Raw genomic sequence first — 25,716 nt, 5'->3', positions numbered from 1 at the left:
AAAAAAAAAAGTATTTGAACTCCACAATTTTTTATTTCACTGTTAATATTACAGAACCTTTGTTTTTGATTCAAAACTTAATGTATCCTTTTAAATCAGAAAATAAAAAGAAATGGCATTGACAAAACTATTCACACCCTAGACTTAATATTTGGTAGCATGGCCTATCGACAAAATAACTGTAGTCAAGCACTTCCTATAGCCATGAATGAGCTTCCTACACCTCTATACTGGAAGTTTGCCCCACGCTTCTTGTGCAAACTGCTCCAGTTCTCCCAGATTTGAAGGGTGCCTTCTCCCAACTGCTGTTTTCAGATCTCCCCACAGGTGTTCAATGGGATTTAGATCTGGACTCATTGCTGGTCACTTCAGAACAGTCCAGTGTTTTGTCTCAAACCATTCCTGGGTGCTTTTTGAAGTGTGTTTGGGGTCATTGTCCTGCTGCAAGGCCCATGACCTTCGACTGAGACCCAGCTTTCTGACACCAGGTTGAACATTGCACTCCAAAATGCCTCTGTAATCTCCTGCTTTCATGATGCCATACACACATTCAAGGCACCCAGTGCCAGAGGCAGCACAGCAACCCCAAACCTTCACTGAACCTCCTCCATGTTTGACTGTTGGGAAGGTGTTCTTTTCTTTGATGGCTTCATTTTGTTTTCTGTAAACATAGAGATGATGTGCTTTAGAAAAGCTCTAATTTGGGTCTCATCTGTCCACAAGACATTCTCCCAGAAGGATTTTGGCTTGTTCAGGTGTGTTTTGGCAAATTCCAGTCGGGCTTTCTTACGTCTCTCTCTCTCAGCAGTGGGATCCTCCTGGGTCTCCGAACATAGAACCCCCTTTAATTGAGATGGCAATGGATGGTGCGTGTTGAAACTGTTGTACCTTGTGTCTGAAGGTCAGCTTGAAGTTGGCAGTTGGCAGTTTGGCAGTTGATCGAGGTGCTTTCTCCACCATTCAAATAATCCTCCGCTGCAATCTTCGATCAAGTTTTCTCTTGCGGCCACGTCCAGGGAGGTTGGCTACAGTCCCATGGGTCTTAAACTTCCTGATAACATTGCATACGGTGGGGGCACAGGAACATCAGGGTCTCTGGAGATGGACTTGTAGTCTTGAGATTGGAATTGTAGGCTACAATCTTGGAATTGTAGGCCATGCTTGGCTACAATCTTGTGTCTGACCACCTCAAACAATATTCCCTGGTTGTCTTTCTTTTCTCCATGCTCATTGCGGTACACACAGTGACACAAAACAGCAGAATGTTTCCTTTTCTCTATTCAAACTGGATGAATGAGTGATTTTTATATTGCAGGCACCTACAACTCACCACAGGTGAGTTCAATTCCAAAGTAAAGGAGAATCCCCTGCTTGAAATGTAATTATTTCTAACAACTTCTGAAAGGTGCCAATAATATTGTCCAGGCCATTTTAGGATTTCTGTATGGAATAAGCTAAGATTTCGTAATTGTTTCAGCTTTTTTTTTTTGTTCCACTGCAAACCATAGAAATACAAATGTGGATAGCAAAATATTTTTAATTTCAACAATTTTCTGGAATAAATGGTGCATTATTTTAAAAAAGTGCAAGGGTGTCAATATTTTTGGCCACCACTGTGTATGTATATATATATATATATATATATATATATATATATATATATATATATATATATATATATATATATATATATATATATATATATATATATATATATCACTTTGAAAGTCTCTCTTATGACTGATAGGGTCATGTTCAATCCTGACAAATCTCACACTCTTACAATGTCTCTCCGAAAGGACCGACTGGACAACCCTCCCATCTACTTTCTCAACAATCCTCTCCAAGAAGTTCTGTCGCTCAAGCATTTGGGTCTCACTATCTGCCATGATCTTTCTTGGGAAAACCACATTTCCAAGCTGGCCTCCAAAGCCAGTCGCCGACTGGGCATCCTCCGTCGTGCGAAGTCCTTCCTTGGCACACCTGAGCTCCTCACCACATACAAGGCTTTCATCCGCAGCTCAATGGAATACTGTTCCCCCCTCTGGGCTGGTGCTCCTGCCTCACACCTTGCTCGGCTTCACGCTGTTGAGGCCAAAGCTTTCAGAATCATTGGAATCTCCTGCGATGTAGTCAACGCCGAGGGCCTTTCACTCACTCACCGCAGGCAGGTTGGTGGTCTTTCTGTCTTCTACCGACTCCTCTCCGGCCTTGCTCCCCCAGCTCTCTCTGTGCTCTGTCCCCCCAATATTCCTTCAGGTCGCACAAGATCTGCCTGCAACCCTCTTCTGGTTAAACTGCCAAAGTCTAGGCTCTCTGCTCACCTTCACTCTTTCATGCCCCTTTTCTCCCGCCTCTGGAACAAACTCCCCCACTCCCTTCAATCCCACTCCTCCCTCCAGGTCTTTAAAACAGCTGTTCACCACCATCTCTTATCTTCCCCCATCGAAAACCTTGATCTTTTCTACCCCCGGTAATTCACCCCAGAGTCCTTGCAGTGTTCATATGTTTTAATCCTCTCCCACCTCCCCCCAAGTCCTCCCGATGTCCCTGCTCTTAAATGTTGTGTTTGTGTCCTTCCCCCTCTCTTTTGTGTCCTTCCCCCTCTCTCCCCATCTTGTCTACCGCTCCCCTTGTTTTTTGTGTTTTGTGTGTCGGTTTGTCTTTTTGTGTGATTAATGTTAGCTCTTTCACGAGCCTCGATCTTGTATACAAAAAAAAAAAAAAAAAAAAAAAAAATGTGTCGAACTGCTGACCCGCCGGATGCAGAGCGGACACTCTAATCATTCCACCACTGAGTCTGCTCTGCATCACCTCGTCTTGTGTAATATATAGGTGTCCCCTTGTAAATTGAACTCGCACATGAGGCAAACGAGTGGGAATGAAGGTTATATTGTTGCGGTTTTGAGTTTGTACAATAAAGGTTAATTTTCCCCCTCATAGTTAGTCACACAACAACACGTAGCCTCGCGATAGTTCAGTTATTTCCTAGTAAATGTAAGCATAGTCCTTTTCCTGTGTTAGTCTTGCGTTGAGTAGAATAATGAGAGTTAGGTCCTTTCATTGCCTTATGCCACCTTATGCCGCCTTTTGCCGCCTTTGGCTTTTTGGCGCAAATTAACACGAGGCAGGCCTGGCAGATCGAGACAAGACCAAAGGAGGGTGGAGGATAAGCAGACGGTAAGAGCGAGCCGCCAATCAGGGCTCGAAGGGAGTGGCTGCGGCACTGCGTCACAAGGCGTGGTTCGAACATTCGAGAGGGCTAAGGGGGTTGGCAATATAACCCGTTGCGCGAAGCCCCCACAGCAGTTCTGTGGAAAGGTGAGCTTGCAAGTTATGTGAGAGGCGCTGGGTGTTGAGCTCGAGTAGTTATGGGCAGAGGCACTTGAACAAGTCTAAGTTCTGTGGAGGGAGGCGCTTGAACAAGTTCAGGGTTCTGTGAGTGTTGAGCAAGTTACGAGTTCTGAGAGGACGCGCATGAACCCAGCTATAAGCGCTCTTACAATTAAACGCTCGGTTGAGATTGAGGTAGAGCCTCTATTGGGTTACGCGAGTGAGAGCGCGCCGTTAATCAATCGCGCTGAAAGACACGTACATTTCCCTCCCGCCTGCCTGCTGTGCCCTTTGTTCGAGAGACGCGCTACAAGGATCCCTCCCACCGCCTGCTTGCCTTCATGTGACGTGCTGTGACCGTGGAGAGCCACGCCGGGCGAAGCCGTTCCTGGACGACCAAGGCAGCGAGTGAACATCATCCTACCTTCATTTCCCCTCTGTGAATGTGATCAGGCCCGTGTCTGGGGTTAACATAAGACTGTATAAGACTGTTCTGTGTCTCAGTGCTTCTACCGATCATTGTACATAATAATAATTAAACCTGTGTTCTTCCTTTATTAGACGGTCTCGTCTTTTCCCTCATTGACTTAGCGTGGTACGAATAGAACCACTCTAATCAGGTTCCAATACTAGAAAACTGCACGGACCACGTGGTATGCAATCCACTCGGTGTACTCAAATTACACGTGGCTCATGCGAGGCTTGATTCCCCGCTTCCGCAGCGGCGCAGGTATTTAGGTACGTGCGAGAATTGTCCCGAAACCCTACCTTGCGTTTGCCCGGGAGGGGCGTTTCAATCTCTCGGTTGCGCCGACCCAAAAAGAACAAGGGGCTTCATCTCCCCTTGGTAAGGGCAGGAAGGGCGGCGAAAACCGTAACAATATTTTCCCTTCATTCGTTTGGAAAAGCCACACTAGGTGGCATTGTGTTTGGAGTGTCTGCTCTGAGTATAGCAGCTCGGAGGTTTGACTCATGACCCTTGCCGAGTCATACCAAAGACTTAAAAAATGGTAAGTATTGCTCTCTTGCTCGGTGCCCAGCATGTAAAGGATAGATCATGGATAAACCCCATCCGTTGGCATTTGTGTTGGGGAAAATATTCCTCCAGAATTGCCCCTGTGATTGCAGAGAGAAAAGTGATGCAACTGTGGATCCACCGGTAATTAGGTCACTTTGCCCAAGCTCAGTGACTGTGTTTGTCTGAAGTAAAGTGCGGTGTTGTCTCGTGTATTTGTCTGCCTGTTTGTGATTTGTGTTCCCACTCCTCAATGAGCCTTACCCCATGTAGAAAAGGAAAGAATGCAATGAATTGCTATACAAATCAATGTGAAAAATTATCCATGACATTCATCCTTACAAAGTTTTTTTGTAAAGGTGGAGAAACTCGTTGTTTTGAGCAAATATATCGATCAGCATTGTACTAATTAATCAAACTCTCACCATCGATGTGAGGCATGGTGATGGTGAGCTTGATGAGGTTCGAATGATGTGGTGCGTCGCGCCCCGTGTAACGAAGCCGTGCTGTGAACGGTTCAGCTCCCACAGCACCAGGGATTCTTGGCTGGCACAGGCCTGCGTATACAAACATGGGGAAAGGTGGAAACCTTACCTTAATCAACGTAGAACAAACAGCATATAAAAAAAATACACACGTCCATTTAAAAACTGCAATTCTGCTGAAGTTTTTCACAAATACTGTACTTCTTGCACAAATCCTGTGGACTTGCTCTACTCGCAACCCCCTTCCAAGTTTTTAAGATGCCTTTTTTACCGAAAGTTTTGCAGTTGTCTTTCCTGCGGTTGAGTCCCCTGATTTTATCGTCAACACACCCCGGGAAGTCTAAGCAGGAAACTGTAGGTTTTAGACACTTTTATGTGACTATGGGGCAATTCAGCAGACTGATTTTAACACCTTTAACGGCACCAAACTTTATATGGCTTTTAGTTCATCGCTATTTGGTTACGCCATCTGCTGGGTATGACACCTCGGCTGTCCCAAGGCAACGGCATCGTGGACATTGACTGAGCCTTGACGTTTAAATTGATCGTCAGGAGGATATGTCGAGCGGGTTAATCACACGAGAAGGCAGGTCACACATGCTAAGCTCAAGATGTTGCGTTAAAAACCCCTTTCCACATCTGTTTGATGCCAAGGCCTATCAGATCCAAATACGGTATTCCAAACTTCCAAGAGCCTTTCGGTGCCATCTGCTGCTTTCTTTTCTCCTCGGGCATGCCTGTTCTCTCACCCTCCATTTTTACCGTCTTTCACTTCTTGCGATTGAAGATACTTCTATTTATTGCACATATATACTTCTATTTAGCCTGGTGTTGGCTTAGCGGTTAGGGTGCCGGTGTGGGATCCTAGGATCGTCAGTTTGAATCCTGGTCGATCGCTGAATTAACGCCAGGGGGGTTGACTCAGCCTGTCATCCTTCCGAGGTCGGCAAATTGAGTACCAAATCACTGGGGTGAATGATCCCGGTGTGTACCCCGATTTTGGAATAGGTACACCGTATCGCTGCGCATCGTAAGAGGTGACTGAGGGTTGGCGTCAGGAAGGGCATCCGGCCATAAAAAAACATTGCCTCAAAAAGAGAGCGATAATTGTCGTGGGTCCCACAAGGCTAACCACCACTCTAGCGGGGAAAAATGGCGTTAAAACGATCATTCATATATACTTCTATTGCAGGGGAAGCATCGCAAAGCAATTGCATTGCAGGAATCAAAATGTTAATTTGGACGATGCATTTGTTAAGATTTCTCCTAAAATGTTTTCCCGGCATAGAATGTTTGAGTGATGCGATGAATTTATTTATTATTATATGTATATCCTTCAGTAGTTTAAGAGGACGTGGATAATGCTGCCTTTTATTGGTGGTATATCATGTTGCCCTGAGGTCATTAAAATGGTATCACATTTGGACGAGAGCATGCTGGGGCTGGGCAGGTCAATAATGAGCCAGCCGAGTTTTTCTGCCAATAAAATAATGACATGGTATATACCTCTCTCGTAGCTCTCTCTCGTAGCTCTCTCTCTCTCTCTCTGTAGCTCTCTCTCGTAGCTCTCTCTCGTAGCTCTCTCTCGTAGCTCTCTCTCTCTCTCTGTAGCTCTCTCTCTCTCTGTAGCTCTCTCGTAGCTCTCTCTCGTAGCTCTCTATCTTGTAGCTCTCTCTCGTAACTCTCTCTCTCTGTAGCTCTCTCTCTCTGTAGCTCTCTCTCTCTCTCTCTCTCTCTCTCTCTGTAGCTCTCTCTCGTAGCTCTCTCTCGTAGCTCTCTCTCTCTCTGTAGCTCTCTCTCGTAGCTCTCTCTCTTTGTAGCTCTCTCTCGTAGCTCTCTCTCTCTCTCTCTGTAGCTCTCTCTCTGTAGCTCTCTCTCGTAGCTCTCTCTCGTAGCTCTCTCTCTCTCTCTGTAGCTCTCTCTCTCTCTGTAGCTCTCTCGTAGCTCTCTCTCGTAGCTCTCTCTCTCTGTAGCTCTCTCTCTCTGTAGCTCTCTCTCTCTCTCTCTCTCTCTCTGTAGCTCTCTCTCGTAGCTCTCTCTCGTAGCTCTCTCTCTCTCGTAGCTCTCTCTGTAGCTGTCTCTCTCTCTACCTCTCTCGTAGCTCTCTCTGTAGCTCTCTCTGTAGCTCTCTCTCGTATCTCTCTATCTTGTAGCTCTCTCTATCATAGCTCTCTCTCTCTCTCTCTCTCTCTCTCTCTCTCTCTCTCTCTCTCTCTCTCTCTCTCTCTGTCTCTGTAGCTCTCTCTCGTAGCTCTCTATCTTGTAGCCGTCTCTATCATAGCTCTCTCTCTCTCTCTCTCTCTCTCTCTCTCTCTCTCTCTCTCTCTAAGCTCTCTATCTTGTAGCTCTCTCTCTCTCTCTCGTAGCTCTCTCTGTAGCTGTCTCTCTCTCTACCTCTCTCGTAGCTCTCTCTGTAGCTCTCTCTGTAGCTCTGTCTCGTATCTCTCTATCTTGTAGCTCTCTCTATCATAGCTCTCTCTCTCTCTCTCTCTCTCTCTAAGCTCTCTATCTTGTAGCTATCTCTCTATCTCTATCTCTATCTCTCTCTCTCTCTCTCTCTCTCTCTCTCTCTCTCTCTCTCTCTCTCTAAGCTCAGAGTCCAAATTCATAATAGTGCTGCCTTCAGCAGAATTTGAAGGCACAACCTCTGGGATCTTTCTTAGATAGTATCTCTTCCAGTTTTATAATTGTACAACCCACAATGAATTACATTGTGTGTTAACTTATTTTTTCCTCAATGACTTGAGATGATAAAATAACTCATTTAGAGGTATAGATATTTAAATTGGACAAAGAAAGCATGAAACATCCATGGCAATAAGGGCAACCGGTGGATGGCTAATTGTGTGCATTCGGAGACTCACCTTGATCTCTGCTCACTGAGACAGCAGGACTGAGGAGCTCGAGGCCTTTGTGTCCATTCATGTTGACGGCACATGCAGCGCATTGCACCCGGGAACCCGGTGCGAAGTATATCGAGTCGAGAGTGATCAGCTTGGTAGACGTGAAGAAGGTGTCCGAGTCGACCTCACGCAACGGGCTAGTCACACCGTCGGCTCCAGTTGGGGCACTCACCAGCCAGCGATAAAGTGTCAGCGTATCGTTTATTTGCTCATCACCACAGATGGAGCCTGTTTTGTCGTAATTGGCATATTTGGGATTGCAGGCCTGCAAGTACAATTACATAAAGACTGGCATAAGGTAGGTTTACAAGGCCACAGAAGGTTGCAATAATTGAGTACTGCATCACATCCTCCCCATTAACGACAACTCGTTATTTTCTTGCTCTCATATTTATATCTGCTCAACCATAACCTCTTACCGAATGCCGTTCTAGACGTTAATGCCGTGGATGGTTCGCATGTGATCGATTTACGACTTTCTTTTGACATCTCTGATAAGGCCCCAAACAGTTACCATCTCTCATCACAACCTCATTTTCCCTCACTCATTCTTCCTTATTCCCTACATCCCTCCTTCTTTTCGTCGCTCCCTCCCAGGTGATGGAAGCCGACTAACTTGGGGGCAGTTATGTGCGTGTGTGAAGACTCACATGTTAACCAAGCACACACACACCAGTTTCCAACTTTCCGTTTTCATTTTTGTTTTCTATAATTATATATGATTATAATCAGAGTGAACAGAAATGTTTGCGGTTACATCTACAGAGGCATTCATCCATCGGCTTGACCAGCAGTGTTACCGGTATTCGTACATCATTTTTAAAAGGGAACACAGACGCAAAAATGTTTTTCCCGAAAACCAATGAAAATCATTAATCACGGTCTAATCTGAAGGGAATATATATATATTTTTGCCAATTACAGCGTCGAACAAAGGCCTAAAGCATCGATTTTCAATTTCGCCAGTGACATCACACTATGACCTATTCTTGATCCAAATGGCGTGTCATGTCCCACTGTCGTGTCTGTGTTGTGCCGTGTCATGTCCATGCTGCTGTGCCAATGTCCTGCCCCAGTGGAGGGGGTAAGGGTGGGAGTCTGGGACGATGGCAAGGTGAGCTCGGTCACCGACAGGCCAACACAAGTGTTTGATTCACTGCTCAAGTAGCCCATGTCCATATGCTGGTAGCTTGGTAGAGATGGTGTTACAGTTTCGAGTGACGGGTGTTTCTTCCGCTTAATCGTGGGGCATCCTCTCTCAATAGTGGTGGATAACCACAATATCTAGCCATCTCTGTTGTTTGATAACAGTGCTCTGTAAAATGTTTCAAACACAAAACCAAATATTTTGTGGGCCCGATGCACACTCGGATATTTTGGAGAAACCTTGTCCAATTTATGGCAACCCTCGGACGTTTCAGTCATTGGTATAGCAAGAAACCATCTTGGTTTGTATTACTACAACCACTAAGGACACATCGACCTGGCATATTTGCAGAATTTCGAAAATTATTCGCCATTTAAGTTAAATCGTAACACTATGTAAACCGTAGACAGTCTGGATATGGCGTTCAAATTCCTGGTGTGAAGTCACGGCTAATCGCGAAGAAGAAGATTAACTTTTCATCGCAAAATTGCCCATTTTATAAATCGGAAAAGGACACATCACATCTATTTTGTAGGGTATGAAGGGATATATTAGCATCGAGGTGGTCTGAGCGTTTGGGTTCACCTTTAAAGATCAAAATACGCGTCATTCATATTCGTGTTACCGGCATTCATACATCATTTCTAATCAATAAAGTTGAGAATTTTGAATTGTTTGGTTCTTAAACTTTTTTTTATCGTAGTACATCTATACCAGTTACCACATTTATGTGTTTTTATTTTAATGAGATCTTCTGAAACCTAACCTCTCAAATATGTGGTTCCTTACTTACATATGTGAGCTATAGGGGGGTCTGAAAGAAACCATATTTTTCCCATTGAAACAATAGTTCGCTAGTGGCGACCCGGATCAATGATTTATAAATCGATACCACTTGGCTGTTACTATTGCTGATTTTCTCTTCAGGATGTCCCTGATTGTTATGAACACCCGGTGTTTCATTGTCTATGCTCTCTCCGCTTTCCATCTCGATTTCATCACACATGTATAGCTTAATTGGCGTTACAGCACCTAATACAGCATAATGGTCACCATAACATTCTACATTGGAAAATACTTCTTTATATTCAATTCCTGACGTCGACGATTCTGAAATGAGACGTGCTGCCATTTCTTAGTGTAGTTCATCGAAACTGTGCCTTGACGATGCAGAAGAGCATGTCTATATCTATTGCGGTATGGAAACAATTGTTCCCAGGGTGGCATCACACGGATTACGCAATGGTCTAGGGTTTTGTCCAGAATTCTTACGGGCGGAACCGACCTGATTGCATTTTTACACGATAACACCTCAAAATATTATTCAGAGTAAAACCTTGTTACCTTCGCAAAAGCGGAAGGTTATGTTTTGATCGCTGTGTATTTATTTGTATGTCTGTGTGTGTGTCTGTGTGTATGTTATTCGCATAACTCAAAAAGTATTCAACCGAATTGCATGAAATTTGGTGGGATGATTGGTTATTATACGGGACACATTTGATTAGATTTTGGGAGCAATCGGGTCAAAGGTCAAGGTCAAGGTCACGAAAAGGTCAAAATCGTATTTTTACCATAGCGCGGTCAATTTTTATCCAATTGGCATGCAACTAATGCCAAAATGTTCAGAATTCAATGCCCGATCTTGTGATATACGACATGACCCAGTGAAGACATTACCCTTGTTAGCGGTTGGGGGTCAAAGGTCAGGGGGGTCACGACCTTGCAAAATGTGCGTTTTTTGTCATAACTCGGTCAATTCTTATCCGATTTGCATGAAATCAGCACCAAACTGTTCACTGTTCTGTTCCCTACACTCCCATGCCAAGTACAGAACAGTAGCTGCGGCGAAGGTATGCGCTCTACCGAGTGCCCGTTCTAGTTCAATTAAAGGTGTATTGCTTGCAATTCATCATTTTTTACACAAAAAAACTTTTAAACACACTTTTAATGGCAGTAGACCTAAAAGACAACTAATCCATCTGTGCTTCTTTAAGGTTTTTTTTTTTAAAGAAAACGAATCCATCTGTGCTTCTTTAAAGGTTTTTTTTTTTTTAAAGAAAATGAATCCATCTGTGCTTCTTTAAGAAAACAGATCCATCTGGCTGTGCTTCTTTAATAAAACCAATTCAACCATGCTTCTTTAAGAAAACCAATGTATGCGTGCTTCTTGAAAAAAACCAATGTATGTGAGCTTCTTGAAGAAAACCAATCCAACCATGCTTCTTTAAGAAAACCAATCGATGCGTGCCCATTTAAGAAAACAAATCTATGCTTGCTTCTTTAAGAAAACCAATCTATGTGTCCTTCTTTAAGAAAACCAATCTATGCGTGCTTCTTTAAGAAAACCTATCCATCCGTGCTTCTATAGAATACCAATACATCCATGCTTCTTTAAGAAAACCAATCTATGCGTGCCCATTTAAGAAAACAAATCTATGCGTGCTTCTTTAAGAAAACCAATCTATGTGTCCTTCTTTAAGAAAACCAATCTATGTGTGCTTCTTTAAGAAAATCAATCTATGCATGCTTCTTTAAGAAAACCAATCTATGCGTGCTTCTTTAAGACAACCAATCTATGTGTGCTTCTTTAAGAAAACAAATCTATGTGTGTTTCTTTAAGAAAACCAATCTATGCGTGCTTCTTTAAGAAAACCAATCTATGCGTGCTTCTTTAAGAAAACCTATCCATCCGTGCTTCTATAGAATACCAATTCATCCATGCTTCTTTAAGAAAACCAATCTATGCGTGCCCATTTAAGAAAACAAATCTATGCGTGCTTCTTTAAGAAAACCAATCTATGTGTCCTTCTTTAAGAAAACCAATCTATGTGTGCTTCTGTAAGAAAATCAATCTATGCATGCTTCTTTAAGAAAACCAATCCATCCGTGCTTCTATAGAATACAAATACATCCATGCTGCTATAGAACACGAATACATCCATGCTTCTTTAAGAAAACCAATCTATGTGTGCTTCTTTAAGAAAACCAATCTATGCGTGCTTCTTTAAGACAACCAATCTATGTGTGCTTCTTTAAGAAAACCAATCTATGCATGCTTCTTTCAGAAAACCAATCCATCCATGCTTCAATAGAATACCAATAAATCCATGCTTCTATAGAACACTAATACATCAATGCTTCTTTAAGAAAACCAATCTATATGTGCTTCTTTAAGAAAACCAATCTATGTGTGCTTCTTTAAGAAAACCAATCTATGCGTGCTTCTTTACGAAAACCAATCTATGCGTGCTTCTTTAAGAAAACCAATCCATCCGTGCTTCTATAGAATACCAATAAATCCATGCTTCTATAGAACACTAATACATCCATGCTTCTTAAGGAAAACCAATCTATGTGTGCTTCTTTAAGAAAACCAATCCACACGTGCTTCTTTAAGAAAACCAATCTATGTGTGCTTCTTTAAGAAAACCAATCTATGCGTGCTTCTTTAAGAAAACAAATCTATGCGTGCCTCTTTAAGAAAACAAATCTATGCGTGCTTCTTTAAGAAAACCAATCTATGTGTCCTTCTTTAAGAAAACCAATCTATGTGTGCTTCTTTAAGAAAATCAATCTATGCATGCTTCTTTAAGAAAACCAATAAATCCATGCTTCTATAGAACACTAATACATCAATGCTTCTTTAAGAAAACCAATCTATGTGTGCTTCTTTAAGAAAACCAATCTATGTGTGCTTCTTTAAGAAAACCAATCTATGCGTGCTTCTTTTAGAAAATCAATCTATGCATGCTTCTTTAAGAAAACCAATAAATCCATGCTTCTATAGAACACTAATACATCAATGCTTCTTTAAGAAAACCAATCTATGTGTGCTTCTTTAAGAAAACCAATCTATGTGTGCTTCTTTAAGAAAACCAATCTATGCGTGCTTCTTTAAGAAAACCAATCTATGTGTGCTTCTTTAAGAAAACCAATCTATGCATGCTTCTTTCAGAAAACCAATCCATCCATGCTTCTATAGAATACCAATAAATCCATGCTTCTATAGAACACTAATACATCAATGCTTCTTTAAGAAAACCAATCTATGTGTGCTTCTTTAAGAAAACCAATCTATGTGTGCTTCTTTAAGAAAACCAATCTATGCGTGCTTCTTTACGAAAACCAATCTATGCGTGCTTCTTTAAGAAAACCAATCCATCCGTGCTTCTATAGAATACCAATAAATCCATGCTTCTATAGAACACTAATACATCCATGCTTCTTAAAGAAAACCAATCTATGTGTGCTTCTTTAAGAAAACAAATCTATGTGTGCTTCTTTAAGAAAACCAATCTAAGTGTGCTTCTTTAAGAAAACCAATCTATGCGTGCTTCTTTAAGAAAACAAATCTATGCATGCTTCTTTAAGAAAACCAATCCAACCATGCTTCTTTAAGAAAACCAATCTATGCGTGCCCATTTAAGAAAACAAATCTATGCGTGCTTCTTTAAGAAAACCAATCTATGTGTCCTTCTTTAAGAAAACCAAGCCATGTGTGATTCTTTAAGAAAACCAATCTATGCATTCTTCTTTAAGAAAACCAATCTATGCATGCTTCTTTAAGAAAACCAATCCATCCGTGCTTCTATAGAATACCAATACATCCATGCTTCTATAGAACACTAATACATCCATGCTTCTTTAAGAAAACCAATCTATGTGTGCTTCTTTAAGAAAACCAATCAATGCGTGCTTCTTTAAGAAAACAAATCTATGTGTGCTTCTTTAAGAAAACCAATCTATGCGTGCTTCTTTAAGAAAACCAATCGATGCGTGCTTCTTTAAGAAAACCAATCCATCCGTGCTTCTATAGAATACCAATACATCCATGCTTCTTTAAGAAAACCAATCTATGCGTGCCCATTTAAGAAAACAAATCGATGCGTGCTTCTTTAAGAAAACCAATCTATGTGTCCTTCTTTAAGAAAACCAATCTATGTGTGCTTCTTTAAGAAAACCAATCTATGCATGCTTCTTTAAGAAAACCAATCTACGCGTGCTTCTTCAATAAATCCAATCCATCCGTGCTTCTATAGAATACCAATACATCCATGCTTCTATAGAACACTAATACATCCATGCTTCTTTAAGAAAACCAATCTATGCGTGCTTCTTTAAGAAAACCAATCTATGTGTGCTTCTTTAAGCAAACCAATCTATGCGTGCTTCTTTAAGAAAACCAATCTATGCGTGCTTCTTTATGAAACCCAATCCATTCGTGCTTCTATAGAACACTAATACATCCATGCTTCTATAGAACACTAATACATCCATGCTTCTATAGAACACTTTTTTTTTTTTTTTTTTGTATACTGAATCGAGGCTCGTGAAAGAGCTAACATTTATTTCACAAACAAATCAACCAGACAAACAAAATATACAAAAAGAGGGAGCGGAAGACAAGATGGGGAAAGAAGGGGAAGCACACAACCACAACATTTGAGAGCAGGGAGAAGTGTGGGAGGGAGAGGGCTTGGGGGCAGGAGGCGTGGGAAGGGGGGGGGGGGGGGGCGGGAGAGGTATAAAACACAAGGGGACCGAAATTAGCGGGGGTAGAAAAGATCAAGGTTTTGGATGGGGGAGGATAAGAGATGGTGGTGAACAGCTGTTTTAAAGACCTGGAGAGTGGAGTGGGATTGAAGAGAGTGAGGGAGTTTGTTCCAGAGGCGGGAGAAAAGAGGAATGAAGGAGTGAAGGTGAGCAGAAAGTCTTGATTTTGGCAGTTTAACCATAAGAGGGTTGCAGGCAGATCTTGTGCGACCTGTAGGAATATTTGGGGGACAGAGCCCAGAGAGAGCTGGGGGGGCAACAAGGCCAGAGTGTAGTCGGTAGAAGATGGAAAGACCACCAACCTGCCTGCGGTGAGTGAGTGAAAGGCCCTTGGAGTTAGCTTCATCGCGGGAGATTCCAATGATTCTGAACGCTTTGGTTTCAACAGCGTGAAGACGAGCTAGGTGTGAGGCAGGAGCACCAGACCAGAGGGGAGAGCAGTATTCCATTGAGCTGCGGATGAAAGCCTTGTATGTGGTGAGGAGCTCAGGTGTGCCAAGGAAGGACTTCGCACGACGGAGGATGCCCAGTCGGCGACTGGCTTTGGAGGCCAGATTTGAAATGTGGTTTTCCCTGGAAAGATCATGGCAAATAGTGAGACCCAAAAGCTTGAGTGACAGAACTTCTTGGAGAGGATTTTTCAGAAAGTGGATGGGAGGGTTTTCCAGTCGGTCTTTTCAGAGAGACATCGTAAGAGTGTGAGATTTATCAGGATTGAAAGACATGTTCCATTTGTTTGCCCAGTCTGTGATTTTGTCCAGGTCTGCAGAGAGTGAGGAGGCTGCAGACTGCTGATCTAAGGGATGAGGAATGGAGCGACAGAGAGTAGAGTCGTCAGCAAAGAGATAGAGAGGATTTTCAAGAGAGTCAGAGAGATCATTGATGAAGACCAGAAAAAGCACAGGGCCCAGAACACTACCTTGGGGAACTCCAGCCTGAACAGGAAGAGGAGATGAGAGAAACCCATTCAGGGCCACATGTTGACTACGACCAGAGAGGAAGTCCGCCAGCCATGCGTGGAGATTTCCATGGATACCAAAGGAGGAGAGTTTGGTGAGCAGAGCGGGGTGCCAGACCGTATCGAAGGCATGTGAAATGTCAAGGGAGACAGCTCTAATTTCCTGTTTGGCGTTGAGGACCTCCATCCATTGTTGAGAAAGCAGAAGCAGCATGTCAATGCTGCTAATACATCCATGCTTCTATATAACACTAATACATGCATGCTTCTATAGAACACTAATACATCCATGCTTCTATAGAACACGAATACATCCATGCTTCTATACAACACTAATACATTCATGCTTCTATAGAACACTAATACATCCACGCTTCTATAGAACAGTAATACATCCATGCTTCTATAGAACACTAATACATCCATGCTTCTGGAGAACACTAATACATCCACGCTTCTTTCAGAAAACCAATCTATGCGTGCTTCTTTAAGAAAACCAATCTATGTGTGCTTCTTTAAGAAAATTAATCTACGTGTGCTTCTTTAAGAAAACCAATCCATCCATGCTTCTTTAAGAAAACCAATCTATGCATGCTTCTTTAAGAAAACCAATGTATGAGTGCTTCTTGAAGAAAACCAATCCAACCATGCTTCTTTAAGAAAACCAACCAATGCATGCTTCTTTAAGAAACCCAATCTATGCGTTCTTCTTTAAGAAAACCAATCTATGTGTGCTTCTTTAAGAAAATCAATCCATCCATTCTTCTTTAATAAAACCAATCCATCCATGCTTCTATGGAACACGAATACATCCATGCTTCTTTAAGAAAACCAACCAATGCATGCTTCTTTAAGAAACCCAATCTATGCGTTCTTCTTTAAGAAAACCAATCTATGTGTGCTTCTTTAAGAAAATCAATCCATCCATTCTTCTTTAATAAAACCAATCCATCCGTGCTTCTATGGAACACAAATACATCCATGCTTCTTTAAGAAAACCAATGTATGTGTGCTTCTTTAAGAAAACCAATCTATGCATGCTGCTTTAAGAAAACGAATCCATCCATGCTTCTATAGAACACAAATACATCCGTGTTTCTTTCAGAAAACAAATCCATCAGTGCTTCTTTGGAACACTTATACATCCGTGCTTCTTTAAGAAAACGAATCCACTCGTGCTTCTTTTAAGAAAAGCAATCTACCCTTGCCTCTTCAAGAAAACGAATCCAACAGTGCTTCTTTAAGAAACAATTTTGAGGGGTTTTTGAGGTGAAAGTCTCGACATCTGTTTGAATACCAACTTGGACACTTACTGTGATGCAGATGAGCGGGTAGCCAGCTGGAGGGTTGGGCTGCTCCGTGGCCTTTGCTGCATCATCGTAGAACATGAGGGAAATGACCTCAGGAATTGAGGGAAATGTGACATCCGCCATGCTTTCCACTTCTTCAATGTACACAGTCACCTTGTTTTTCTGTTGGAGCGAAAAACAAGAAAAGTTATGTTTTAAAATACCTTTTTGTCATAGGTAGACTGTAGGCAGAGACAGCTTTTGAGGTAACCTTGGATTTGAGGTAGCCAAATGGAACTTCAATTAGTCTTTTCCAAAAGTTATAGACCATGAAGAAGGGTCTTTACAAGGCAAATTTGTCAATCATTTACTCTCAAACCATACAAGAAATCTATAGTTTGTCCAGATTATCATCGCAAAGGCCTCTGGATATCTTGCACCACAAGTCTTTTGTTGTTTCTCATGCACAGTTAATAATTATGTTGAAGTGTAAAACAATGAACAAATAAAGTGATTATTGTTAACAGTTTCGAGTTCACAACATATAATTCGACTTTACACATGTAACCATTGTTTTTGGTTATTATTGGCCTTAATGATTTTTAACGTTGGCTGCCAAGAGGAAAACTATTGTGAGAAGGGAAGGGCCACATTTTATCTGCTTTTGAATGTTTAATCTGCTTCAACGCAGTAGGAGACTTCGTAAGCCAATTTATATTTATTTTACATGTTTATTTCAATTGTGATGTGTTTCTTTTTGGCTGTCGCCCACCTTCGTCTATATTTGCTGGAGGCTCGGGAACCTAACCCCCTTATTACCATACTAAATTAGTTTTAATTATTGCGGCATTTTCCAGGAACTTAACCCCCACAATAATTAAGGGTTTACTGTACGCTTCAATTTTAATGAAATAATGATTTTAAAGATTGTCAAAAAAACAAGAAACCTGGAAGTTTAGCACGATTGAAGCAGTCCCATACACCACCTGATTTGCGTTCCACAGTGTTCAAGTTTATTATGCAATTCAAATAAACGTTTCAAGAGGTTGAAAGGCATATATATATATAATTTAATCCCATGTTCTACCACCGTTTTTTCCAGTGTCTATAACATCACCCTATCTAATACATTACATTAGTTATTTGTAGCTGTTGTTTGTGTCCTTTATAACATCCTTAAAACCAGTAACTTTCCTATTTGGAATGATTTCCATTTTGTTTGACTGCCAGGCAGGCAGAAAGAGTAAAGCATTATCTCAATCCTCTCCATGCATGTGCGGCTGGGTAAAATTCAGAGCTAAAGTATGGTACAACGAGAAATTTGTCAAATCTATTAATGTTCCGATTCATGTTCAAAATATAACATTAAATTCATATATTCAATATAACATTCGAAATATAACAAATATTCTCAGATCACCAATTTGGTTTCAGACCAGGTTACTCAACCTTGCACATGCTGGTTGAGTCTCTAGACATATCTCATGCTTTTGATACAGTCTGGCATCCCGCTTTAATCTCCAAACTGTCTACCTATGGAATCCAATCTTGGATTACTGACTTCCTCTGCTCTCTTAGCCAATGTTTGGCTCTCACTTTCATCACCTCTTCCTGTCAAGGCTGGAGTGCCCCAAGGCAGTGTTCTGGGCCCTGTGCTTTTTCTGGTCTTCATCAATGATCTCTCTGACTCTCTGGAAAATCCTCTTTATCTACTTGCTGATGACTCCACCCTCTGCCATGACATCCCTCATCCTAAAGACAGGAAAACTGCAACCTCTTCCCTCTCTCTCAGACGTTGACAAAATCACAAGATGGTCAAACACTTGGAAAATGTCTTTCAATTCTGACAGATCTCACACTGTCACTATTTCTCTCCAAAAGGACTGTCTGGCAACCACCACCTCCGCCCCTCTCGTCTACTTTCTGAACAATCCTCTCCAATAAGTTCTGTCATGCAAGCTTTTGGGTCTCATTATCTGCCATGAACTTTCTTGGGAAAACCACATTTCCAATATGGCCTCCAAAGCCATTCGCCGACTGGGCATCCTCCGTCGTGCAAAGTCCTTCATTGGCACACCTGAGCTCCTCACCACATACAAGGCTTTCATCCGCAGCTCAATGGAATACTGTTCTCCCCTCTGGGCTGGTGCTCCTGCCTCACACCTAGCTTCACTTCACACGGTTGAAACCAAAGCATTTAGAATCATTGGAATCTCCCGCGATAAAGCTGATTCTGAGGGCCTTTCACTCACTCACCGCAGGCAGGTTGGTGGTCTTTCTGTCTTCTACCGACTCCTCTCCAGCCTGGCTCCCCCAGCTCTGTCTGTGCTCTGTCCCCCAAATATTCCTACAGGTCGCACAAGATCTGCCAGCCACCCTCTTATGGTTAAACTGCCAAAATCAATACTCTCTGCTCACCTTCACTCTTTCATTCCTCTTTTCGCCCACCTCGAGAACAAACTCCCTCACTCTCTTTAATCCCACTCCTCCCTCCAGGTCTTTAAAACGGCTGTTTACCACCATCTCTTATCTTCCCCCATCCAAAACCTTGATCTTTTCTACCCCTGTTAAAACACCCAAATCTGCCTCTTTCAATCCCCAACTTCTTTCCTGAAATTCCTGGAAGTGAAATCCCTAGTCGTGTTCATTTGCTTTATATCGTGTAGATTGTGTGTTGGATTGTCTCCAATCTGATGGAGACGAAGTGTGTCTCCATCAGATTTTGGTGTATCCCTCCCTTCTTCAGATCCCTCTCCCTTCCACAGATCTACCGATGTCCTTGTTCTCTTCTGTTGTTGTGCTTGTGTGCTTCCCTCTTTCTCCCCCTCTTGTCTCCCGCTCCCTTCATTGTATGTTTTATGTGTCTGTGCATGTTTTCATGTTAAACGTGTTAGCTCTTACTCGAGCCTCGATTCTGTATACAAAAAAAAAATCCTTCTTGGGCAAACCACCTTTTAAAGTTGGACCCAAATATTCATTGATGCATCGCCCTGCTTGTGAAGCACTAAGATGCCAGTTTATCGTTGGGTTGGGAATCAAACCCAGACTAGACAGCTCAAAAGTGAATATGTTACCTCTGAGCTATCCTGTCAGTCCATAGTCTACCCTTACAACAATCCATGATGCAAATCCGCATTCACACCAAATACTGCCGCTTTTAGTTGGGGATATTGATATCGCTCATGTCATCTCCCCAATTATTTTTTCTTTCTATTGAAATATTTCCCCTCACTTTCTGTTTATATAGTTAACTGTACTTGGTTTTGAAGTCTTGCGATACACTGGAAAAACAAAAATAAAGTTCTCGATAGCAACATGAGCATTTGGCACCCATCTTCATCGAGCTGCCCCTCCACGGGGAGCCAGGACTGGAGCAGCGTGAGGCATCGACTCCTCCTGCGACAGATCACACGCTCTCAATATAGTTCTGCCCATGTGATTAATGACGTGACGTTTGAATTAGAAAGCTGGGGCTCACCCTCGTTTCTGCCACCATGTGTTCGTCAGGCCTCAAGTGAACCGAGAAGGCCTCCCGCATCTCTCGCTCCCCATCGTACAGAATTCGCACTTCCACAAAGTGCTCCGTCTCTCCGGCTCTGAATGCTATCTCTGTAGACAACGGACACAGTCTCCTATTAGGCATTGCATCCTTACTCCTACTGTGCTCTTCCTGAGCCCGAACCTTGGTACAGCAAAAGTTGGCATCAACTATCGAGTTGAGTGTCAGCCTCCAGTCCTTTGGAGATTTGCTAAGTGACGTTACTAAGCAACACAAATGATGCGCAAATAAAAATACACAAGGAAATTTAACACAAGAAGAGGCCAAGTAGCCTGTAATAGGGTAATATATCCCATAAAGAGATGGGAGTAATGGGAGCAAATTGTTTGGGGAGGGGAGAGATGTGTAGAATATTCTGGAGTTAGGGCAAATATTCCACCACTTTTGTGCAATAGATAAATGATCTCAAATCACCACTAACCTGACATACTTCCTCAACACAAATTCTCAAAATTCAAAGTGCATCTCTATAAAAAGGTCCTAATGAACGAGAGACCTTCTGATATTGGGATGTAGTCAGATCCGGAGTTGGCAGAGCCATCTTTAGTGTGAACTCGTACAACTGAAAGCTCTGACGTGTCTCCGTAGCGCAAAACAGGTATGCGCAGTAGTGTGTCTCCATCAGGGCTTGGCTCGTGGACGCTGAACTTAGTCTCGCCAAATACGATGATCGGCTCTGGAACACAAGCAGTAAAGGTGGGACAGCACAATGTATGACGAGCAATTTGTTTGCACCTGCCAACTCCATAATACAGCTGCACCCCCAGCAAATTAGATATGCAACCCTGTGCTGCATATGAAAGAAGAAAAAGAATAAGGAGGAAACCTCTGCACTTGATGGAAACATAGTTGAAGAAAAGGTTCCAAAATGTGCCCTCAACACGCCCGTAGCCAGGGCAGTGATACTCCATGATGCATCATCAGACTTACCAATTGCACCTCTAAAGAGAACAAATCAAGCTCAAAATGTGGTCCTCATGCTTTGGTGCCCCAGGTTAATGGACATTATATTGATGGATGATTGGACTCGGTGTTTTCACCAGGGAGGAATAAAACATGGTGAATTCCCTGTCTTTGTAAAATATCTCCCCAAACTCCTAATTCGTGCCAGGGGCTAATTGGTAGCTCAGCTCTCCGCAATGTTCACTTGTTAAACAAATCAAAAACATCGTGGCCACATTAAAGCATGGCCGCCCCTCAGTGCGCACTCCTCTCATTGTCCATCTTATAGAGTACAGGTGTGCATCAGATAGAGATCTCAAGCACCTGTGAGGGAGGACCACACTCCCTGATCTCCAATGACAATATCATTCATTTTCTGTTCGTTTTATAAAGCCAGCAATAATTAATAATTTATATGGTTCTACATCTTTTGCTTTAATCGAAACACAGAAGTGATTCTCATCCTATATTTCTCAGTCTCTTTGACAAAACAGGACATTTAATCTTCACTTATTACTTGCGAAAATTCAACATTTTTCAAATACAGACTTGGCATTTAATATGGCATATATATTTTTTCTTGACTTGGGTTTACTTTCTTAACTCAGTATATCAATCTGGTGAGTTTCTTTTACACTTTGGTGATTTATTTGTTAAAAGAACCATGTCACTGATTGTCTGTCGCAGCAAGAAGTCAACAACAGGATTATATCACAGGTGGCGTGGCAAAATGTACGGACAGGTGCATTTGATGATTGGCTTCACAGTCGGGTATACAAGGGTTGTTGCGTTCTGTATTAGTGGAAAACAACTGCTGCACGTCTCCAAAAGTTATTGCCGCTTCCTCTGGAGATGGTCCGTCAACTCGACAATGCTGTTTGTCATGGAGTAGTGGCTTTACGAAATTACGGCATGAAACAGCGTGCTATTGCTCGGCAGTATGGCATCACTCAAGGTCAGGTGTCAAAGATCCTGAAACGAAATGCTCAGAGGGGTGTCCCTACTCCAATACCGAGGCCAGGACGTCCCCGCAGAACCACAAGGAGGGATGATCGCCAGCTGCACCGGTTAGTCTGCAATGGCCGTACCAAGTCAGCTAATCGGCTTAGGGCTGAGTGGCATCAACTGACAAATGTGCCTGTATCCAGAAGGCTAGTCAACCAACGACTGGTTCAAGCAGGCTATCGTGCCAGGCGTCCCCTGAGAAAGCCATACCTGACCAGACAACACCGTCAGCGCCGATTGCAGTGGGCCAGAGAGCACTGTCAATGGCAGCCAGGACACTGGAATCCCGTGATCTTCAGTGACGAGTCTAGATTTCTGGTCTATCGTCAAGATGGCCGCGTCCGAGGGCGCAGACAAGTGCATGAAGCCTACAACAAAGATTGTATCATGCCAAGAGTCCAAGCTGGAGGTGGTGGGGTGACCGTTTGGGCTGCTTTTCATGCAGGGGGCAAAACTGACCTGGTTGTTCTGAATGGAAACCTGAACCAGTTCAAGTACAGGGCCATTCTGGAAGAAACATTGCTTCCATTTGCTCATGCAGCCTTTCGAGGAAATTTTGTCTTCCAGGATGACAATGCACGGCCTCATCGTGCTCGCATGATCCAACACTTTCTTGCTAACCGTGGTGGAGAGCATATGGAGTGGCCTGCCATGTCCCCGGATATGAATCTGATAGAGAACTTGTGGGCAGAATTAACGCGTCAAATCGACCACTTGGACCAGCAGCCGACCTCTGTGCGTGAATTGCAGCAGGCTTTTGTCACTGCATGGCAAGCGATTCCTGTCCAAACCTTGGCAAATCTCGTGAACAGCATGCCTCAACGTGTACGTGCTCTCCTGAATGCTCGTGGGGGTTACACGAAGTACTGAACTGTAATTTTACTATCCGTAATCCCAGTCGTAATTTAACTTTTGTTTTTGTTAAAAAAAAATTTGGCTAATGTGCAAAATAAAGAGATACTTCTGGAAAACGTACAGAAGTTTAACACAGTACTGTCCATGAATTGAGTTCGATATCAGTTTACATCACTTTCAAGGATCAATTTATTTGTTTCGAAATGTCAAATGTGGTTTTTGTTTCTTTTAAAGGTCACATTAACAAAATCTAGAATAATTTCAACATGATTCCAATGAACTTTTGGTTCTAAGACATCTTGAAAAGTAAGTTCACCCCCACAAAAAAAATATTCCATATTAAATGTCAAGTCTGTATATTGGTTGGTCTTATGCGTTAGTCTGTCTGTCTGTCAACAATGTCAAACCGATCTTCACGAAACTTCACTAGATGGTAGAGTTTCTCATAAGGGAGAAGCCTATTGATTTTGAGGTCAAGGGTCAAAGGTCATGTTGAGGTCAGATTTCTAAAATTGTCATTTTTCATCCGATTGACTTGAAAATTGAACAGCATTTGCACATTGAGTCAATAAATTGGGAAACCTGCTATTTTTGAGGTCAAAAGGTCCAAGGTCAAACTTCTAAAATCATCAATTTACATCTGAAAAATCGTCTCTTTTCATCCGATTGACCCAAGCTTTGATTAAAATCATCAATTGTAATCCTAATGAAATGGACAATTTGATGTATCCATGGCAACGTTTTTGGGGGGAGGGGTGGAATTTGCAAGCATCATGCTCTGCATGCCATTTTTCTGATTTAAATATTAATGAAACCGAAATGACCGAGCAAGATGGCACAAGTAGAGCATCTCTAAAGTTTTCTTTATTTCTGCTGTACCTGAAGCCACCAGATCTTATAGAAGCACTCACGTTTAATTGGGCATCCCGTCTACGAGCATTAGTTGGTGGACGTTAAAGATTCCATGATGTCCTTCGTGAAGAGTTGGCGAGCTATGGCCGGAATCCTGAATAAACTCCATATTCCTGCTCTAACCTACAAAGGGCACTGCTGTGTTCCCAGCCAATTATGCAAACTTGCAGCCACCACTGTATAACATATAATATAGGAGAACATCTTGCAGTTTTACAGCTTTTGTATTGTTTGTGTCTTTAGGAACCTACACATCTTTGGGTCTGAAGAAGTTCTGAAAAGGTTCGGTTCATCACTTTAATATTTAAAAACAAATCACGCAAAATAAATGTAAAACATATTAGGATATCAGAACAATTTATAACTATAGATTTATAAAGTCTCTCCTATAATTTTTTTGGGAAATTTGGCATGGCACCACAAAAGAGTGGTTAGCAGTATGGCATAGCACCACAAAACAGCAGTTAGCAGTATGGCATGGTACCACAAAAGAGTGGTTAGCAGTATGGCATGGCACCACAAAACAGCAGTTAGCAGTATGGCATGGCACCACAAAACAGCAGTTAGCAGTATGGCATGGCACCACAAAACAGCAGTTAGCAGTATGGCATGGCACCACAAAAACAGTGGTTAGCAGTATGGCATGGCACCACAAAACAGTGCTTAGCAGTATGGCATGGCACCACAAAACAGCAGTTAGCAGTATGGCATGGCACCACAAAACAGCAGTTAGCAGTATGGCATGGCACCACAAAACAGTGGTTAGCAGTATGGCATGGCACCACAAAACAGTGCTTAGCAGTATGGCATGGCACCACAAAACAGCAGTTAGCAGTATGGCATGGCACCACAAAACAGTGGTTAGCAGTATGGCATGGCACCACAAAACAGTGCTTAGCAGTATGGCATGGCACCACAAAACAGTGGTTAGCACTAGCAGTATGGCATGGCACCACAAAACAGTGCTTCGCAGTATGGCATGGCACCACAAAACAGTGGTTAGCAGTATGGCATGGCACCACAAAAGTGGTTCGCATTAGAGCATGGCACCACAAAAGAGTGGTTAGCAGTATGGCATGGCACCACAAAAGAGTGGTTAGCACTAGCAGTATGGCATGGCACCACAAAACAGTGCTTCGCAGTATGGCATGGCACCACAAAACAGTGGTTAGCAGTATGGCATGGCACCACAAAACAGCAGTTAGCAGTATGGCATGGCACCACAAAACAGTGCTTAGCAGTATGGCATGGCACCACAAAACAGCAGTTAGCAGTATGGCATGGCACCACAAAAGAGCAGTTAGCAGTATGGCATGGCACCACAAAAGTGGTTCGCATTAGAGCATGGCACCACAAAAGAGTGGTTAGCAGTATGGCATGGCACCACAAAAGAGTGGTTAGCACTAGCAGTATGGCATGGCACCACAAAACATTGCTTCGCAGTATGGCATGGCACCACAAAACATTGCTTCGCAGTATGGCATGGCATCACAAAACAGTGGTTAGCAGTATGGCATGGCACCACAAAACAGCAGTTAGCAGTATGGCATGGCACCACAAAACAGTGCTTAGCAGTATGGCATGGCACCACAAAACAGCAGTTAGCAGTATGGCATGGCACCACAAAGTGGTTCGCATTAGAGCATTGCACCACAAAACAGCAGTTATCAGTATGGCATGGCACCACAAAACAGTGGTTAGCAGTATGGCATGGCACCACAAAAGTGGTTCGCATTAGAGCATTGCACCACAAAACAGCA

At 42.6% G+C, this 25,716-nt stretch overlaps 1 protein-coding gene across 3 annotated transcripts in view; it reads right to left on the bottom strand.

Moving 5' to 3' along the window:
* LOC137437640 (FRAS1-related extracellular matrix protein 2-like) overlaps positions 1-25,716 on the bottom strand; it is a 176,624-nt gene that overhangs the window by 21,674 nt on the left and 129,234 nt on the right. For all 3 annotated transcript variants that reach the window (XR_010986565.2, XM_068132114.2, XM_068132115.2), the window contains exons 11-15: positions 20,739-20,918; positions 20,162-20,292; positions 16,708-16,866; positions 7,698-8,001; positions 4,774-4,905 (exon numbers count right to left, since the gene is read on the bottom strand). Coding sequence is in view for 2 of the 3 variants with exons in the window: in XM_068132114.2 (XP_067988215.2) it covers positions 4,774-4,905; positions 7,698-8,001; positions 16,708-16,866; positions 20,162-20,292; positions 20,739-20,918 (906 nt within the window). In the remaining variant the exon portion in view is untranslated. The remainder of the gene's footprint in view (positions 1-4,773; positions 4,906-7,697; positions 8,002-16,707; positions 16,867-20,161; positions 20,293-20,738; positions 20,919-25,716) is intronic.

Source organism: Myxine glutinosa, chromosome 12 (assembly GCF_964187855.1).
Source record: "Myxine glutinosa chromosome 12, kmMyxGlut1.1, whole genome shotgun sequence".
Lineage (NCBI taxonomy): Eukaryota > Metazoa > Chordata > Myxini > Myxiniformes > Myxinidae > Myxine > Myxine glutinosa.
This window is presented reverse-complemented; position numbering and strand designations above follow the sequence as displayed.